This window comes from Clinocottus analis, unplaced genomic scaffold (genome assembly GCF_023055335.1).
Source record: "Clinocottus analis isolate CAN_PGR_092001 unplaced genomic scaffold, fCliAna1.0.p SCAF_6, whole genome shotgun sequence".
Lineage (NCBI taxonomy): Eukaryota > Metazoa > Chordata > Actinopteri > Perciformes > Cottidae > Clinocottus > Clinocottus analis.
In genome coordinates this window covers 2,201,724-2,213,750 of record NW_027176218.1, presented here as the reverse complement: position 1 = coordinate 2,213,750, position 12,027 = coordinate 2,201,724, and the positions used below count along the sequence as shown (strand labels likewise).

General features: G+C 45.1%; 2 protein-coding genes across 2 annotated transcripts; both read right to left on the bottom strand.

Annotated features, from left to right (window-relative positions):
- Positions 1–705: 705 nt before the first annotated feature.
- afg3l1 (AFG3-like AAA ATPase 1) lies at positions 706–8,686 on the bottom strand. The gene is made up of 16 exons (XM_068603848.1): positions 8,472–8,686; positions 7,411–7,495; positions 6,931–7,151; positions 5,856–6,005; positions 5,684–5,755; positions 4,895–5,019; positions 4,501–4,771; positions 3,890–4,027; positions 3,544–3,697; positions 3,339–3,446; positions 3,117–3,242; positions 2,922–3,032; positions 2,727–2,842; positions 1,797–1,997; positions 1,506–1,700; positions 706–1,408 (listed from the first exon to the last, which is right to left on the bottom strand). The coding sequence occupies exons 1-16, from the start codon at positions 8,601–8,603 to the stop codon at positions 1,175–1,177; spliced, it is 2,439 nt and encodes an 812-aa protein (XP_068459949.1). The 5' UTR covers positions 8,604–8,686; the 3' UTR covers positions 706–1,174.
- An 878-nt stretch (positions 8,687–9,564) lies between these two features.
- urahb (urate (5-hydroxyiso-) hydrolase b) lies at positions 9,565–11,790 on the bottom strand. The gene is made up of 4 exons (XM_068603888.1): positions 11,680–11,790; positions 10,242–10,369; positions 9,942–10,077; positions 9,565–9,654 (listed from the first exon to the last, which is right to left on the bottom strand). The coding sequence occupies exons 2-4, from the start codon at positions 10,364–10,366 to the stop codon at positions 9,565–9,567; spliced, it is 351 nt and encodes a 116-aa protein (XP_068459989.1). The 5' UTR covers positions 10,367–10,369; positions 11,680–11,790.
- Positions 11,791–12,027: the final 237 nt, after the last annotated feature.

The window sequence follows — 12,027 nt, the reverse complement described above, 5'->3', positions numbered from 1 at the left end:
TAAAAACGTATCGTGAAGATATTACATTTTTCCTGTTGTCTTTAGTTCTAAGTTTGCAGAAATTAGACGAAGAATTCATATTTGAGAGAGACGACTTAATTTAAACGTAATTTGAGAACGCAGCTTTAAAAACTTTTAAATCTTGATCAGAGAGAGTATGTTTTAATCTTTTTTACTGATTTAAATAAACATTAAATACATGTTTGTTATGTCGGCAGTTCTTAAGACAAGAACTCAACTTCAGTTCTTATTTTAGGATCAATTATTTTCGTTTATAGTTTGTTTATAGACATTTCATCTAAATAGTTGATTAATGATAACTATAAAATTAAGATTTTTTAGAAACATTTCCCTTTAAAAAAAAAATCCTAAAATTCAGGTTATAAGCGGATACATTTTTACTCAACTTTGACCCGTGTCAAATTTGTCAGATAAAAGATTTAGCAGCAGTTAGTGGCGAGCGTTAGCTAGCCAGCGATTGCTAGCCAGCATTAGCACACTCGCTAGTTAGAGAGCGTTAGCTGTCGAGCGTTAGCTAGCAACTTTGTAGCAGCAGCGGCTGGTTTATGATAAAATACGACTTTCTTTGTGGTTTTTAGCCGCTGCGGCTAAAAAAAGGGTTTCGCCTCTTAAACCTCAGTTCACGGTACGTTTTCTGATCTTTTCGATATCGAGTCGTTTGTACAAAAGAAACTGCTGAGCTCCAACAGTCGCCGTGGTTTTTATTCACCGACATGAAATCGCGTCTGTCAAATGAAAGAATAAAGGAAAAACATCTCGTGAATAAAATATTCAAGACATTTTTTTAAAAAGCAGGAAACAAAAAAATAACTTCACATTGATTCTGAGAATTAAATGTTGCAGAGAAGTTCTTCAGGCTGATTTCTCTTTCTTCCTCGTCGCCAGTCGGAGAGCAAAAAACCTTTTTTATAATAAATAAAAAGATAAATGTGCGTCATTTACGCTCGAGTGCGAGAATATTTATAAACCGTCTGTCAAACAATCGCAGTTAAAAACGGAGCATTCGATGACCTCACTCGAGTCCCAGGATTATTACTTTCTGCTCTCAGGAGACTAAATAAATCCACGTGGATGAAAGTCGACGGAGGAAGCTGCTGTTGTTGTTATTGTTGTTGTTGCTGCAGCAGCCGGCATGTGAACAGTTTATCAGCGTCTACACGGCCTGCTGTTTGTTCGTTTCCTCGGCGGGGCTCGTCTCCTCGTCTCCTCCTGCCCTCTCCTGGTTCCAGTCCCGGAGGCCCTCCGGCAGGCTGATGTCCTCCTCGAAGCTGCCGGTTCCCTCCACGAAGTCCTCGTACGTCGACTTCTCCTCAAACGGCCGCGCGCCCAGCAGCTCCAACATGTCCGCCTTGTCCAGGATCTCCTTGTCCAGGAGGCGCCGGCCCACCTGAAGGGGGAGGGAGGAGGGAGGGCGCGGGGGGGTTAGAGGCTTTTAATGTACAATATCGATCGATAGATAGATAAGTCAGGCGGGAGCGTCTCACCAGCTCCACCAGCTCCTTCTTGTCCTGGACCAGCGCCAGCGTCTTCTGGTACGCTCGCTCCACCAGCTCTCTCACCTCGGCGTCGATGAGCTCGGCGGTGGCTTCGCTGTACGGTTTGTCCAGCACCATCTCGCCCTGCCGGGGCAGGTCGAACGACACCTGGCCCACCTTATCGCTCATCCCGAACTGCACCACCTGCGCGGAAGGAGAACCAGGAGAACCAGGAGAACCGGTCACACGGGGGTCACGTGACTTGGCGGCGTGAGCAGGAAGTAGCGCGTGCTAGCGTACCTGGGCGTAGGCGGACTGCGTGACCTTCTTCAGGTCGTCCTGCGCTCCGGTGGTGATGCGGCCGAAGAAGACGTGCTCGGCCACGCGGCCGCCGAGCATCATGCACATGCGGTCGAACAGCTGCTCCTTGCTGTACAGGTACTGCTCTCTGGGGAGGTACTGCGCGTAGCCCAGCCCCTTGCCCCGCGGGATGATGGACACCTGAGAGAACCAATGAGGAGGCAGCATGTGACCACCAGGAGACTCACTGATGGTGCACCTCCTCTCAGAAACTCTGAATCCTTCAACTTGTATTTAAAAAAAAACAAACATTGCTAATATTTACAATTCATTTTGAAGTCACACATTTAAAAAAGAGAAATCTTTTTCATTCTGCTTTTATTTTGGAAGGTCACATTAAATTCATATCGTTAGATGACTTTTATCCTGTTGGTTTAATGTTTTATTTATGGTTTCTCTATATTTGCTTTACTATTTACTACTAGCAGACAGAGGTACTTTAGTGAGTAGTACTACAGGTACCTTAGAGAGTACTACGAGAGGTGCTTCAGTGGGTACTACGAGAGGTGCTTCAGTGAGTACTAGAGGTGCTTCAGTGAGTACTAGAGGTGCTTCAGTGAGTACTAGAGGTGCTTCAGTGAGTACTAGAGGTGCTTCAGTGAGTACTAGAGGTGCTTCAGTGAGTACTAGAGGTGCTTCAGTGAGTACTAGAGGTGCTTCAGTGAGTACTAGAGGTGCTTCAGTGAGTACTAGAGGTGCTTCAGTGCGTACTAGAGGTGCTTCAGTGAGTACTAGAGGTGCTTCAGTGAGTATTAGAGGTGCTTCAGTGAGTATTAGAGGTGCTTCAGTGCGTACTAGAGGTGCTTCAGTGAGTACTAGAGGTGCTTCAGTGAGTACTAGAGGTGCTTCAGTGAGTATTAGAGGCGGTACCTTCAGCAGCGGGTCGGCGTGCTGCAGGAACCAGCCCACCACGGCGTGGCCGGCCTCGTGGTACGCAACAGTCTTCTTCTCTGTGGGCTGCAGGACCTGAGTCTTCTTCTCCAGACCTGCACACACACACACACACACACACAGGTTACAGCACACGTCAGCGGCCCTGAGCAGCAGAGCGCGGCGGCAGCTGACCTCCGATGACGCGGTCGATGGCTTGTTCAAAGTGTTTCCCGTTCACAGACGCGTTGAGATGTCGGGCGGCGATCAGAGCGGCTTCGTTACAGACGTTAGCGATGTCAGCGCCTAAGGAGACACACACACACACACACGTTCAGGTCACATGGTCACGCTGAGCGCGTTGACGTGTGTGTGACTCCTCCCACGTACCGGTGAACCCCGGCGTGGCGGCGGCCATCTTCCTGGCGAGGCCGTCTTTGTCCATGTTGGGGTCCAGCTTGATGGGCCGCAGGTGAACTTTAAAGATGGACGCTCGGCCTTTGATGTCCGGAGGACCTGAAGCAGGTGAAGAAAGATCAAAGGACCAAAAGATCAAACGTCTGCTACAGGATCAAAGTCACTGATGAAACGCGAGTTCAGGCAGAACGTTACCGATGTAGATCTGTCGGTCGAAGCGTCCCGGTCTCATCAGAGCCGGGTCCAGGATGTCGGGTCTGTTGGTTCCAGCTAAGACGACCACGTTGGTGGCCGTGTTGAAGCCTGCAGAGACACACACACACACACACACACACACAGTGGAGTTAAAGACTAAACAACATCAACGGTCCTCCAGAGCGTGGTGGAGAAGCGTGCGCACCGTCCATCTCCACCAGCAGCTGGTTCAGCGTGTTCTCCTGCTCGCTCTGACCGCCGAAGTTCCCTCCGCCCCTCTTCCTCCCCACGGCGTCGATCTCGTCGATGAAGAGGATGCAGGGCGCGTTCTTCCTCGCCATGGCGAACATGTCCCTGACCTGTGGGGGAGGAAACCCCGATCAGCGAGGAAGATTTGACTATTTATAAATAATAATAATAATAATAATATATATATTTTTTAAATATAACTACTAATATATATATATAAATACACAAAATAAATAAATGAACAACACATGACTTTAAATAAAAGATGTAACGCATGACAAAGTGGGCGTGGCCTCACTCACCCGGGCGGGGCCGACGCCCACGAACATCTCCAGGAACTCGGAGCCGTTGACGGTGATGAACGGCACGTTGGCCTCTCCGGCCGTGGCTTTGGCCAGCAGCGTCTTGCCGGTGCCGGGAGGTCCGGACAGCACGGCCCCCTGGGAAAAAACACACGGCGAGACGATGAAGCGTCCGGACGGCAACGGAGTGATGATGGATGGACGTAAATGTTTGTGTGTGTGCGTGTATGTGTGTCTGTGTGCGCATGTAGATATATGTGCACGAACATGCATTTGTGTATGTGTGTGTCCGTGGATGTGTGCGTGCATGTGTACATGCAAGTACGTGTGTAAATACACATGTGTGCATGTGCATATGCGTGTGTGAACGTGCGTGTGTGTCTGTGCATGTGTGTATATGCGTGTGTGTGTGTGTGTCTGTGCATGTGTGTGTGTTTGTGCGCTTGTGTGTGTCTGTGCGTGTATGTCCGTGTGTACGTCTATATGCGTGTGTGCGTGTGTCTGTGCATGTACGTGTATATGCCTGTGCACTTGTGTGTGTCTGTGTGTGTTTGTGCGTGTGCATGTACGTGTATATGCATGTGTGTGTCTGTGTGTGTCTGTGTGTGTACCTTGGGGATCTTGGCCCCCAGGTCCTGGTACTGCTGCGGGTTCTTCAGGAAGTTGACGAACTCGAGGATCTCCAGCTTGGCCTCCTCGCAGCCGGCCACGTCCTTGAACTTGACCTCGATGTTGTCCTTCATCATCTTGGCCGTGGATTCGCTCATGCTGAAGGGCCCGCCCCTCCCGCCGCCGGCGCCGCCTCCCATTGCCCCCCGCCGCACGGTGAAGAGCAGGAAGCCAATCAGCAGCAGGGTGGGGATCATGCTCATCAGGAAGGAGCTGAGGGGGGAGGGGCATGTGAGATTATGTACACACGGACACACACACACAACGACGGACACACATACAAGGACAGACACACACAGTTTTCCGTGTGGAACCTTTAGAACCTGGAGAACCCACCCGTCGCTCTCGGTGCTGTAGACGACGGCCGGGCGCCGTGACGGCTCTAAGCCGAGTTCTGCGTGCGCCGCCTCCAGGTTCCTCTCGAACGTGTCCACGCTGCCGATGTTGAACCACACGTAGTTCTGAGAGGCAACGAGAGACCTTATTAGTATTATTATGATGTCATTAATATGTCATGATGATGTCAGGCTATCAATACATTATTATTTAAACAAGGCTGTAGATCAACTTGTATACACGACTACGGAAGCCCAGAGGGGCCAGTGAGGCGCAGCTGTCTTAATTATGAGGATCGTTTAGTGTTGTTGTTGTTGTTGTTGTTGTTGTTGTTGTTGTTGCAATACTGATTTCAGCCACAAGAAGCTGAAGTGAACCTTTACCTCTTGTGGCCAAAACTGTTTTCATCATCCTAAAAAAACACTTTTTTTTTTTAATCAAAAAAATATATAAATTTGAAAACATTTTCTTTTACACAAACGAAAGAAAACTTCGCCATCATGAACCCTTCAGATGAAGTTTAATAAAAGAGTTTGAATTAAATTCAAAACTAGATTTGTTTTTGATTCATATTCATGTTTCCCTCACTTGTCTCTCTGGGCTTCCGTAGTTTTTTGGGCTGAAATAATTTCTAAATCCACAAAATCACAATTTAAACACCGGCAGAGTAAATAAACAGTATCACGGTTCTGTTCACAGCTTCCTTTGACGTTTTAAAACAGAACGTTTGACAGTAGATTAAACACAAATATATTTAATCTCAGGTTTTAATCTCAGATGTTTTCTTACCGCGTCTGGGTCGGCTCCCGGGGCCAGAATGACTCTGACGTACTGTTTGTTGACGACCTCCAACCGCTCCACCTGCACACAGCACACGTTCACATACGATGAATACAGACACATATACACATATACATAAATATATATATTAAATAAATAAAATGCCGCCATGTGTGCTCACCATTCCCCGGCTCACGTAGCGGTGGACAAAGTCCTTCCAGCTGATCTCTCGGCCGTTGTCTCTGAAGTAAAAGTACAACGCCGCCGAGCCGATGCCGGCCGCCGTGATCGCAAAGTAGCGGAAATCCTTCTCGTCCCACGGGACGTCGCCCTGGAGACAAGGAGGCATGGTGAGGGGAGGGACTGGGACCAGCACGAGGGACTGGGACCAGCACGAGGGACTGGGACCAGCACGAGGGACTGGGACCAGCACGAGGGACTGGGACCAGCACGAGTGAGTGATTGGGAACAACGGCAACGCAGGCGACTGGGACTCGGGTTGGGTACTGTACCGCCACTACACCGAGGCGACCGGAGCCTACCGGACCGAAACGCGACACAGATTTCGTTTCGGGGCCTGAGCCGATTGAATTTTTTTTTAATAAACTACTCTGATGACTCCGTCCGAGCAGCAGCTTGTATAGCTACTGTAGCGAGCTAGCTACTGTCGCTGTATAGTTACTGTAGCGAGCTAGCTACAGTAACTATACATCCTGCTGCTAGCTAGCTACACTTTTGACCGTTTACCTTTTAAACTGTTCTGTTAAAAGGTTGATAGCTAGCTAGCTAGCTAGCTAGCTAAAGGTTGATAGATCAATAGTTAGCAAATGCAAGAAAACGACTGCGTGAAAAGAAGAAGAGCCGAACTCAGAGAGAGAAACACTTTTTTTTCTTCACTTTTTGAGGAAACGTCTGTTTTAAACTGGAATTTGATGTTTGCCAAATTCAAGAGCAGCGCCGTCTGGTCCAGTAAAGCTCTCCCAGTTGATATTAATGGTGTCGTCTGGTCCAGTCAAGAGAATCCCTCTTCTCCTATTGGCTGAATAAAAACGAGGCGGCGGCGACGTTTGAAAGCGCTGCTTTGGTTCCAGTGGAAAGAGGAAGTTCTTTAACGAACTTGTTCGCTCTTTATTTATAATTTTAGTTTATAAGCACAAAGTAGAAATCCTTCATCCTTTTACTCCACATTAATCTCTGAGGGAAAATGTTTATGTTGCTGGAGTTATGAATTATGATTTGAATGTGAAGCCACACACCTTTTGCATTCGGCTCCACCAGTCGTTCCCTCCTCTCTTCCCTCCACCCGAGGATCTTCCTCCTCCTGCTCCTCCTCCTGCTCCTCCTCCAGCTGCTCCTCCTCCTCCTGCTCCTCCTCCAGCTGCTCCTCCTCCAGCTGCTCCTCCTCCAGCTGCGCCTCCTCCAGCTGCGCCTCCTCCAGCTGCGCCTCCTCCTTCTGCTGCTCCTCCTCCTTTTCCATCTGAAACTCACACACAACAGTTAAACAAAAATATTTACAATACAAATATGATACACGTGTTACTGTGTATCATGTGATCTCCTACACGTGTTACTGTGTATCTTAGTTAGCTGCTCGTTGTGGCAGCAGCTGAACCTGAAGCAGGCCGAGCTGGGCCTGCAGCAGGCCGAGCTGGGCCTGCAGCAGGACGAGCTGGACCTGAAACAGGACGAGCTGGGCCTGAAACAGGACGAGCTGGGCCTGCAGCTTCTTCTCTCACCTTTGGGCTCAGTGGAGAACAGCCGGCGCCGAGCCGACTGCAGCCTGCAACAGGACAGCAGGGTCGCTGGAGTCCGACCGACGTTCTGCAACACATCAGAAGGACCGGAGCGTTTAGACCAGGACCTCTAACAGGTAAACACACACTGAAGGTCAGGTGTGCTCTAAACTCCTGGCGATAAATTAAATGAACAACATGGTCAGAAAAAACTGAACCCGATATCGACCATGAGGAGAAATGTATGACGACAAGTGTTCACATTTATTTGAGTTTATTTTACTTTTGTTCAAACGAAGGGAAACTGAAAGTAAAAAAACACATCATTACTTTACAGACTCACAAAATGTAGTTATAAAAGCTGATTAGAACACCCATGTTTAACTACTAGTTACTGCAGCGCACACACACACACACACACACACACACACACACACACACACACACACAACTATGTAATGTGTGCTCGTACTACTTTCCCTGCATTAATGTTTAGAGACAGAAATGTACGTGTCCTTTAAAGACAATATAATTTCATCATTAACCAAATTAGATCTGCGCAACAAAGGGAATAATTGAATTTCTTTAGGACTTAGAAGCCGACATCCATCCATCCATGTATCCATCCATCCATCTGAATATATGAACTGGAGCTTAACTAACTCTACATTGTAGAAATAGTCCTCGCTCATCTTTCATGAGAATACCGTTGTAATGTTAATTAAACCAGCTTATTGTGAGAAGAGGCTCATCAAGAAAGTCATTTTAATTGGTAATAAGTATTATTTTCATAATCTCATTGAAGCCGAATAACCAAGTGGACGATAAACACACAGATGGAGTCCTGCATGGAGGTTTAGAGAGGATGATATTTCGATATTAATCAAACGGACTCTGGATTTCATGATATTGCAATTAGTTATGGCTCGCATCCGGGTCTTACTTGGCCAACGTTAATTCTCTTTAGACTTTAGTTTTAATTGGGTGCAAGAGACAACGTGTTGGTCACTAACTCGCTGAGTGACTCGTGCATTTTCAGAGACAAACCCCCAACCTTCACTTACCAGCACGGAGAAGCTCCGGTACCCGGCTGCGTAGAGCCGTCCTGCGGTCACCGCGGAGAGCCGAGCCCGGGCTCCTGCAGCCCGACAGAAAGGCCAGGCCGCCGCCGAGAGAAGCCTCAGCACCTGAGACATTCCGCCACGTCTTTCAGTGCGAAACGCAACGTTTTTCCGTTTAATTTCCTCCCCCGAACTTCATCGTGTTGCACCAGCAAGTGTTATTGAATAACGGCGTGAAATGTCAACGAGAGGGGTGACGTAAAAAGCCAGATAGACGTTTTCTTCGAATGCCTGTCGGTAATTGTGACGGAAATAAATATATGTATTAATTCTCGAAAGGATCTGAGTCCCACAAATATTAGGTATGCTACAAAATATTATATTAGATTAATACAACACAAGTAGTTTATTTAATAATCTTTAACGTGACTTGTTTACATTCAGGCATCAAAAAGACGGACGCCGGGTCCTCACAGAACACCTTCTCTCTGATTGGCTGAGATAGAAAGACGATTAGCGTAACGCTCTCTGCTCTCCTCACGTAACTGTTACCAAAACAAGGCGTGACGGCGTTTTCCCGTTGATACTTTTGATTATTACACGTAAAATAATAACATACTAGTTAAACCAAATATTTAAAATGTTAATAATATACTTCTCAGGTCTGTAAGAATGAATAGAAGTAAATAAGACAACAGTGAAGAATTTAAAGTTAAAAGGACACGACACTTTTTTCAAATTGAAATATTTTTCGTTTCAAAAGTATGTTTTTACAGTGTATCCTTCGACTAACAATTATTTGTATTGTTTATTAACCTTATGATTTATTTTCTTAATATTATAAAAAATATTGTTACATTAAAACGTGAATTATTCCAACTCAAAATTATGAAATGCACCTAAACGATAGAAGAACACCACAATGTCCAACATCTTCTTCATATTGCTTGTTTATTCCGAACAACAGTCTCAAACCATAGCTTCTCTATCCATAATAAAAGACGCCGAAGAAGCGGAAACATTTCTTTGATAAAACTCATTTAAAATAGAAAATTAGAGTCGAACACAAAACAAAACAAAGAATGAACACAAAGTCTCAGCTTCCTCTGTATGTGCTGAAGGAGAACCGGCTCATCAGCAGAGGGAGATGGAACCGCTGCTGAGGGTCTGTGATGGAGAACACCACCTAGAACCACACACACACACACACACACACACACGCACACACACACACACAAAACACACACATTAAATATATAAATTAGGTAGGAACTTAATTTAATTCATGAATATAATGTTCATTATTTTTTTCGTATCAGTGTTTTTTTCTCTTTATTCTTATTGAAACACATATTATTTTTTTATTCAGTTCATTTAGAGATGTTTACTGTTATTGTTGTGTGTGTGTGTGTGTGTGTGTGTGTGTGTGTGTGTGTGTGTGTGTGTGTGTGTGTGTGTGTGTGTGTGTCTCACCTCTACATACGGGTAGAAGCAGGTCTGGCCCAGTGTCTCCCAGTATGAGCCGGTCTCAAAGTGCAGCTTGTACGTTCCGCAGCAGAATGCCTCCCGGCTGATGAGTCCTGAGCAGCGGCCATCTTTGTTTGTTGTCCTAATGAAAGAAAGAAAAGGAAAAAAAAGCAGTTAAAAAAACTGTTGCTTTAATGCTCAGGTCGTTGTTCCTGTTCATATGAAACATTTTGAAACAAGTTTTAACGCTCATTTACAAAATTAATGATTGATGTATTTCGCCCGCGGGTTCAAACCCCGACCCACCCGACACTCAGCATGCTCCAGATCATCGTCTGGGAGTCGAGCCGGTGGAGACTGACGGCCATGCGGGACGCCGGGACGCCGTCACCGGTGTTCAGCACGTGAGTGGTCAGAGGGCTGGACTCCATGATCTGTGAGACAGGTGAGATGGGTGAGATAGGTGAGATAGATGAGACAGAACAGGTGAGACATGTGAGACGGGTGAGACAGAACAGGTGAGACAGGACAGGTGAGATGGGAGAGACAGGTGAGACAGGACAGGTGAGATGGGTAAGATGGGTGAGACAGGACAGGTCAGATAGATGAGACATGTGAGACGGTTGAGACAGAACAGGTGAGATAGGTGAGACAGGTGAGACACGACAGGTCAGACGGGTGAGACAGATAAGGTAAGACAGGTGAGGGTAGGTGAGACAGGACAGGTGAGAGGGGACAGGTGAGGATAGGTGTGACAGGTGAGGACATAATGAAATATTAATAAGTATGTTTTCTTTAGTGTAAATTCACCGACAAATTGGAAAATATGAACGCTTGTGTTTTCCTTACCCGACACTGACTCTAGATGGCGCCATTCACGTTTTTACGCTTTTGCAGTTCTCCGATAGAAGTTTGAGTCCGTTGCAATATGTGACCTCACCACTAGATGGCGCCAGATCCCACATACTTATCCTTTTAATGCTATTATTTGTGCGTATTCATGTTATACAACCTTCATGCATTGTGTACGTTCTACACTTATGAACAGAAATGCAGCAATTAAAATGTTCCAAATGACTATTTAAATTATAATTAAACTAGTTACAATTATTTTGTGACACATTTTCGAATCATGTCGCATTGGAATTTGTTTAAGTAACTTAATTTAAAGGATTGTTAGTCCAGCAGCAGATTAAAGCTTTCATCCAAGTATTTATAAAGGTAAAGGTAATACTTTGTGATTATTTTTATAGTTAAAGGTGATACTTTGTAATTATTTATAAAATTAAAGGTGATACTTTTTAAGTATTTAAGTTAAAGGTGATATTCTGTAAGTATTTATGAAGTAAAAGGTGATATTTTGTAAGTATTTATGAAGTAAAAGGTGATATTTTGTAAGTATTTATGAAGTAAAATGTGATATTTTGTAAGTATTTATGAAGTAAAAGGTGATATTTTGTATGTATTTATGAAGTAAAAGGTGATCATTTATAAGTATTTATGAAGTAAAAGGTGATAATTTGTAAGTATTTATGAAGTAAAAGGTGATCATTTGTAAGTCTTTATGAAGTAAAAGGTGATAATTTGTAAGTATTTATGAAGTAAAAGGTGATATTTTGTAAGTATTTATGAAGTAAAAGGTGATATTTTGTAAGTATTTATGAAGTGAAAGGTGATAATTTGTAAGTCTTTATGAAGTAAAAGGTGATACTCGTGTCTCAGTGAGTTGTCGGAGCTTTCTTACCTCTGTGTGAGCAGCGTTCTCTCCTGCAGTCAGTTCAGTTCCCAAAATAAGCCAGTCCAACCAGTTGAACCACCGCCGCACACGCCCGCTGCTCAAAAGCCACTTACCCAGCATGCACTGCACAAACAAGACCTGTGGGTCAAAGGTCGTCTCGGCACTAATGAATCAATAACGGTGCTGTGAGAGTTCAGTCAACAACACACGGTCCACTGTTTGGTCGTGACGAGATAGACGTCCTCTGATTGAATTAAAACAGGTATAACTTAATATAATATTTGTGTTTCACTTCATATGAGTTGTTAAATAGGCTTTCACACACATATATATATATATATATAGAAGAACTGC

Bases quoted from the DNA above. Each gene is read 5' to 3' on its own strand.
- afg3l1 (XM_068603848.1), bottom strand. From the start codon at position 8,603: ATGTCTCAGGTGCTGAGGCTTCTCTCGGCGGCGGCCTGGCCTTTCTGT. The intron at 4,772-4,894 runs GTGGGTTCTCCA...CTCCCCCCTCAG, and splicing joins TACAGCACCGAGAGCGACGG to CTCCTTCCTGATGAGCATGA. The intron at 1,701-1,796 runs GTACGCTAGCAC...CCTTCCGCGCAG, and splicing joins CGCAGTCCGCCTACGCCCAG to GTGGTGCAGTTCGGGATGAG.
- urahb (XM_068603888.1), bottom strand. From the start codon at position 10,366: ATGGAGTCCAGCCCTCTGACCACTCACGTGCTGAACACCGGTGACGGC. The intron at 10,078-10,241 runs GTGGGTCGGGGT...TTCTTTCATTAG, and splicing joins TGGAGCATGCTGAGTGTCGG to GACAACAAACAAAGATGGCC. The intron at 9,655-9,941 runs GTGAGACACACA...GTGTGGTTCTAG, and splicing joins GCTTCTACCCGTATGTAGAG to GTGGTGTTCTCCATCACAGA.